The sequence below is a fragment of the Sander lucioperca genome, chromosome 21, assembly GCF_008315115.2.
Source record: "Sander lucioperca isolate FBNREF2018 chromosome 21, SLUC_FBN_1.2, whole genome shotgun sequence".
Taxonomy (NCBI): domain Eukaryota; kingdom Metazoa; phylum Chordata; class Actinopteri; order Perciformes; family Percidae; genus Sander; species Sander lucioperca.
In genome coordinates this window covers 28,702,678-28,710,177 of record NC_050193.1, presented here as the reverse complement: position 1 = coordinate 28,710,177, position 7,500 = coordinate 28,702,678, and the positions used below count along the sequence as shown (strand labels likewise).

The 7,500-nt window shown below is 43.4% G+C and overlaps 1 protein-coding gene across 3 annotated transcripts in view; it reads left to right on the top strand.

Moving 5' to 3' along the window:
• The window catches only part of LOC116065533 (glutamate receptor ionotropic, NMDA 2B), a 165,777-nt gene that overhangs the window by 121,624 nt on the left and 36,653 nt on the right, over positions 1-7,500 (top strand). For all 3 annotated transcript variants that reach the window (XM_035996781.1, XM_031321076.2, XM_035996780.1), the window contains exon 8: positions 4,488-4,602. In XM_035996781.1, the coding sequence (XP_035852674.1) occupies positions 4,488-4,602 (115 nt within the window). The remainder of the gene's footprint in view (positions 1-4,487; positions 4,603-7,500) is intronic.

Sequence of the window (7,500 nt, the reverse complement as noted above, 5' to 3'; positions counted from 1 at the left end):
CTAATGACACATACAGTAGCTTTAAAAAATAGATAGAATCAGAATCAGAACCAGCTTTATTGGCCAGGCTTGCGTAAACAAACAAGGAATTTGACTCCGGTTAATCTTTGCTCTCAAAGTACAACACTCACTTAACATATACAGAATAAAGACAGAAAGGACAGTAAGAAATAGAAAAACAATACTGTTAAGTATACAGTATAACAATACAATAAAATTGACAAAAAATATACAATAACAATTGAAGAGAGGGAAGGAATAGTGCAATATCAGTATAGTCTGAGATTTAAAATTTAAATACAAATATAGTGCAAGGCAGTTCAGTGCAACGGTAATATATTAATCACAATATTGTAATTGTAAGATTGAACTATACATGAGGTAGATGAGCAGAACAGTGTTGATTGCCTTTGTTCAGTGTAAGGGTGGGGGCTATTTCTGAGCATGGGGGGGCGGTGTAGGTTTGTGTTCACATCTTTATTTGTGTCTCTGGCATGGCAAGGAAGGCAGGGAATCTGTCATCCAGCTTCAAGCAAGGGACTTAACACCCAGCTGCTCCAGTGGACCTGCTCAGTGGCCCACAAGAGGACTGACTGGGCAGCTTCCAGATGTGGATTTACTGTATAGAGATCAATAGTGTGGTTCCGGAAGTAAAAAAAAAAAAAAAAAATCCCATTCATTTTCGCCATAAGGATTTTGATTGTTAGCCACAGTGTCTAAACCATCAAAGGTAGGCTGACCACGAGCTACGGGACTGTGAAACAAAGGTTTATGCTCCTTTAGAAGCCAGAAGTCTGTATGACATGAACCTTGTTTTAAGAAAAACATGTTTTGTTTGCAATTGGAATCAGAATTGTTGAAATCCAAACGATGCCCAACCCTACTGTTGAGCTCTATACACCCATATGTGAATGTAAAAAAATGCTGAGTAAACCCTCACTGTTGAAGTGTGTGCAGGCAAATGTGTGTCCAGTTTGATTGGTCATGAAACAGGAAGTCCCGAGGAGGTGACACAAAGCGAATGTGGAACCTTCCTGTAAACACAGTGTGATGAGAGAGGAGAGGAAAGAGAGCGCTGCAGTCTAGTAGTAATATGTCCCATTCAACCTCTCTCTTTCTCTTTCTCTCTCTCTCTCAATTTCCCTCCCACCCGCTGCGAGATTACCGTTTCCATAGTAACACAGCAGATTGGCTTGGAAGTCACAGTGGTTGTGGGTGCCATAGCAACACACATATGCTTGTGTTTCGCTCCGTTACTGCTGTCAACGTGTGTAGGATACACACACACACACACACACACACACACACACACACACACACACACACACACACACGTAGACACACACACACACACACACACACACGTAGACACACACACACACACACACACACACACACACACACACACACACACACAAAGGTCCCACATTGTTGCACGTAACAATAGCTTGCTCAGTAAAGATTAAAGGGGGCGCAGCATCATGTCATTTTGTAAATGGCTTATGATTTATGCAGCAGATTCTGTGCACTTTGTATCAGTGCCAAGGCCCTGCAGGACGGGGCAGTTAGCTGGACACACGGGACTGCATGAGACGCTATGATGCTGGATGATTCTGCTCATCACAGCCCATTGAAAATATCAATATTTAATACAGGAAATAGAATGCGGAAGCTGGCATTAGAGTAGTTGCTGGATTGTCACATAAATCACACCACCATGGAATACATAGGATCTGATTAGATTCATGGAAACAAAAACAAAAAAAACCTAAACATTTAAATTAGACTATTGTATTTCTGCGTGGCTTCCTGCTGATCTGATCTGTGATCTGTTCCAGCTTAGAAGGTCAGACACGGTTAAAGGTGAAACAGTTTGAACTTTGAGTGCAGCATTGAGGTGGTGTGTAACATGTCAAGATAGATAGAGCTGCACAAACTGGTTCTGCTGGTGATCGTGTGTCCTGATACAGGACACAGTACGCTGTATACAGACCCCATCAGCACCAAGCCAGTCCTTTACACACACACACACACACACACACACACACACACACACACACACACACACAAAAACCTTTTTTTGTCATTTATATATTCATCTACATATATGTATTGTGTGCATGGTTTTGAGGCAGAGTGTTTCCATGGAAACAGAGAGCGAAAGAGGGAGGGAAGAAGAGAGAGTAAAGGGTGAAAGAGTTAAGAGTGTGTGTGTGTGTGTGTGTGTGTGTGTGTGTGTGTGTGTGTGGGATGACAGTGAAGTGATCTGAGTTCACCTGACATAAACATTCCTGTTTATCCTCATATACACGCACTTACACACTCCCACGCACGTTCACCATAATCACTGCAAGAGAATACAGCTGTGTGTGTGTGTGTGTGTGTGTGTGTGTGTGTGTGTGTGTGTGTGTGTGTGTGTGTGTGTGTGTGTGTGTGTGTGTGTGTGTGTGTGTGTGTGTGTTGTGTTCAGTTGAAGAGAGGTGAAATGATTTCACCTGACAGAAACAATGCTGCTTTCTCTCGGTTTCTCTTTCTCCGCCAAACACAGACTAAAGCAGACACACAGAGCCAGCCACACACACATGCACGCGCACATGCACCCACTAGAGGATGGATACCCGAACCGAGCCCGACGGGCCGGGCCGGGTTCGGACAGATATTTAGAAATTATGTTCAGGTTCGGGTCGGGCTCGGTCACATCAGCGCAATAAGGCATTGAACATTTTAAATTTAAAACAGCTTATTATGTAGGTGCGCGCCTGTGTTAACGTGCGCTTGTTGCGCTGATGCGCTCATCTGTTGACATTTCCGAATGCCTTCCTACAGTTGCTTAATAAAAGCGAGCTTTCAACACAAACAAACGTACATGTGTCATTAGTATGAGAAAAAAAACGAGATTTTAACTGTGCTGGGCTCGGACATAAATATCTTAATGCCTGTCAGACACGGGCCGGGCTCGGACAGAAAAATGCGGCCGGATCCGCACTCTTGCACCCACACACACACACACACACACACACACACACACACACACACACACACACACACACACACACACACACACACACACACACAGTGATTTCTCAAGCTGCTGTTGGTGCATTATATAGTACTTGTTTTTACATTACATAAGTTGCATTGCATATTTTTGTGCCTCCTTTCCTCGCCCCTCTCTCCAGAGCTTTAGGATTTGTTGTTATGGGACACAACAAGACTTAAAAATTGGTCAATTTATCTTTTAGGTGATGTAACCAAATATTCAACAATTTAAATGTTTTTTTTGTGTCCAGCTAGATATAACAAAAATACATATAGTCTACACCTTAATAATACATATTTGATTTTGACAACAACAACTTTTAATTGACATGTTTATACAAATTTGAATACTGTCCAAGATATGATTTCAAATGTAATATTTAGGAACTCCCAGACATGACGATGTGATGAGGATTAGACGGATGAGGATGATAAATGAGGAAGGATGAGTGCTTAATGTTGTTGTTACTTCCTTGATAATTTAGTAGTCAGTCATGCAGAAATCTCTATCCAGCCAGGGAAATACAAGGCGCTTAGCTTAGCTTAGCACAAAGACTAGTAACAGGGGGAAACAACTAGCCTGGCTCTGTCCAACGATAACAAAATCCCCCAACTAGCACCTCTAAAGCTCACTTATTAACACTTTATATTTAGTTTATTTATCTGAACATAAACTGTGTAAAGTGTAAAAACAACAAGGGGTTATGAACTATGACTAATAACTTGCTCGGATCTCAGTTGGTTGCCTGGCAACTGCTCCCAGTCAAGAAAAAGTTAAGCACATAACTCCTAGTAAAAATAAGCAAAACTTTTTAACACTTACAGTATATGGTATACTGTGTTGGTGAGCTTTAGAGGTGGATTTTATTACAGTTGGACAGTACCAAGCTAGATGTTTCCCCCTTTTTTTTTAGGCTTTGTGCTAAGCTAAGCTAACCGGCAGCTGGCTGTAGCTTCATATTTGATTTACAGACATGAGAGTCATATCAGTCTTTTCATCTAACTCAACGCAAATAAGCGCATTTCCCAAAATGTGGAACTGTTCCTTTAAGATTGCATCAATAACGGTGAACCACACATTGAACCTGGGATGATTGGATAGATAATTTCTGAAATTAATGAATTCCTCAGTCCAGTTTTTAAAATCATCTGAAGCTGAAGTGTCTGAAGCTGATGGCTAATGTATGTTTGTCTACTTATGAAAAACCCTGCCTAGACATTGGCTGAGAGCTGTTTCCTGGCAGATGATGATTTGTGTAATGTCAGCGGGTTTGTCTGAAAAGAGAAATGCTTACAGGATAAATTGACATACCATGAAACTTTAACGTTTGGGGAATTGAGTCGACAGTTGCGGAGCTGCCACTGACATTGAGATATTTTTCAGGAAGTGATTAATGTCTCAACCAGTGTCTTTCTCTGTCTCTCCCCTCGATGTTTTCCCTCTCCAGGTACCTGATGAATGTGACGTTCGAGGGGCGAAATCTGTCGTTCAGCGAGGACGGATACCAGATGCACCCCCAGCTGGTCATCATTCTGCTCAACAAGGAGAGACAGTGGGAGAGGGTGAGAGAGACATAGGAGAGAGAAGGACCAAGTGTGTGTTTGTGTGTGCATGTATATTCAGCTGTATAGTACCTGATTAGTCCGTCTATCTTCATCTCCTATCTGATTTTCACTTTTTAAGCATTTTAAGACTTAAGCTTTATAGGCGCCACTCCGATTAGATATTATCAACTCTGCAAAGGTGCCTTTGAGCAATGCACTGCAGCACAGGCTCCAGAGCGGAGATGTAGTAAGAATGCTTGTCTTTTCATTTTAAAAGTTTGGGAAGCTATTACGTACTACCCATCATTTATCTAGTATCTTCACAAAATCATGCTTCAATTTGCCTGTGCTGGAGACTCTGCCAAAAAGTTGCTTTTTCACTAATTTTTTATGGAAAAGTGTCTTAATGTAACTGAGGTAGCTTAGAGCAGTGGCACCCTAAACTTTTCCATGTCAAGGACACAAATTAGACCACTGACCCCCATTTGAAAAGATTTTGTTCCAGGGTCTCCCATCTATAAGGATTTTTGTAGATGGGAGATTTTTGTTTAATTATAGAATGTGTATGTGTATTATTGTGAAAATAAATGATTCCCCTTTTTGCTGGGGACACTCCTTTGGAAACCACTGGCTTAGAGAATTGTGCTTTAGATAGTTAGTCACATACACCGGCTTCCACTAAAAAATTATCTCTGTAATAGTCAGGCCTGTTGACACTCAGACATTGTGAGGAAGACAGAACTTGTGGTTGGATTTGCTTAAAGGAACACGCCGACTTATTGGGACTGTAGCTTATTCACCGTATTTAGTGATAAGTCCATACATACCCTTCTCATCTCCCTGCGTGTCGTAACTCTGTCTGACGCCCCCACCGCTAGCCTAGCTTAGCACAGATCCTGGAGGTAACCGGCTCCATCTAGCCTACTGCTCCCAATAAGTGACAAAATAATGCCAACATTTTCCTATTTAGTTGTGATTTGTATAGTCACAGGGTGTACAAATAACAAGGTCACATGAGACACAGCCTTCTTCTAATGTATACATACTGGGAACTATATTCTCAGAAGGCGAAGCACTGCTACTGGGGCGGAGTGATTTGCTCTCAGCACCTGAGAAGCCCCGTGGTGAGGAGCAGAGAGTAACAACGGTGCTTTTCAGGTGTTGCGCTAATCACTCCGCCCAAGTAGCAGTGCTTTGCCACAAAACTGTGGCCCTTAAACTGGGGAGAGTGAACGTTCAGTTATAAATGACGAATGATGATTTAAAAATAAAGTGAATAAAAACTTTATATGTGCTCAGTCAGCTTTCTCTAAATAAATGAAGGTTAAACCATTCAATTGTTCAATTGTACAGGCGGAGCAATGGATAGAATAGACTCTCTGAGTACAGGTGGTAGTGCAGACGGGGCAACGACAACCCTGAGTCTTACAGAACCGACAACCTTAAATGAACTTAATGCTCCGCACCACCTGCAAAGTCACCGGCGTGCATCTGTGTTTCCTTCTGCTCAGCTCCCATTGTGTCTGTGTCCTGCAGTCTGACTGCTTTGTCTCTCCCTATTCTTTATTCTCAGTGTTTCTCTCTTTCTTCTGCCTCTCTAATCTGTATTCTGTCCTCTGATCAGAGAACAAGGTGAATTGCTCCCCTCCTGTCTCCCCTCCCTCTCTCTCTCTCTCTCTCTCTCTCTTTCTCTCTTTTCTCCCCTTGCAGTCTGCATCACCCCTTCTCCCCCCCCCCTCCTCCCGCTCCCTTGCTCATGTTTAATTCTTAGCTTGACTTCCAGCTGAACCACTTTTCTTGGATCCTAATGAGTTCCAGCTCCTACAACCATGCTTCCACTGCACCTTTGAAGTAGTGCAAAGACTCTGTAGTGTCCAGTCCAGTTTACTTCCCTCCGGGCTGATTTGAACCCTTTTTCTCTCCATCTCCCTCACCGCCTTTCTCACCTTCTCTCCATCCCTGTCTTTCTCTTTCACTTACTCCTGCTCACTCTTTTTTTTTGTTTTTTTTGTGTCCAGATAAAAGAGGCGCTGCATTGTGCCCCAGAGATACTGTACACAGCTTTAGCTTGTCCACTCCAGGCAGGCTTGGCAAATTTGTGTTCCTTGGAGTGCAAAGTGTGTGTGTGTGTGTGTGTGTGTGTGTGTACATTTACATATTTAACGAGTGTGCACACCCGCGCCTCAGCTCCCTGTCCTGCCCTCTCTTCCCATTACAGTGTGTCCAATTAGCTGATGATCCATATCCATTTCCTCCAACATCTTTCTCTCAGCGAAAGTGGCCGAGTGGGCACTTTTAGTCTGCATAGGCAGAGTTTGCAGGTATGGTTTCACGTGATGGGCATCTGGGGGAAGATTTTACTAATTGATGACGTTTATTCAGTGGAGTAGAGCCACAGGGCTGGAGGGCCCTCCAGACCTACTACAGCTGGACGCTCCTCTACAGAAGAGTCCTCCCGGCATTTTGCATCTGAAAGAGCTCCATCTCCGGCTTTGTTTCTCACTTGACTCGTTCTCTCTGCTAATGTAGCTGTTTCTCACATCTCTCTTTTTCTTCGTTTAATCTCTCCATCCAATTCTTTCCCCTACCCTCTCCTCTTGATCTGAATTCTGCTCTTTCCCCCATTTCAATCTTGTCCTTCCCATTAACCTTGCTCTCATTCTCTACGCTGGGTCCCTCTCCTCTCCTCTCCTCTCCTCTCCTCTCCTCTCCTCTCCTCTCCTCTCCTCTCCCCTCCTCTCCTCTCCTTGTCTCCTCTCCTCTCCTCTCTTCTCCTCTCCTCTCCTCTCCTCTCCTCTCCTCTCATTGTCTCCTCTCCTCTCCTCTCCCCTCCTCTCCTCTCCTTGTCTCCTCCTCTCTCCTCTCCTCTCCTCTCCTCTCATTGTCTCCTCTCCCCTCCTCTCCTCTCCTTGTCTC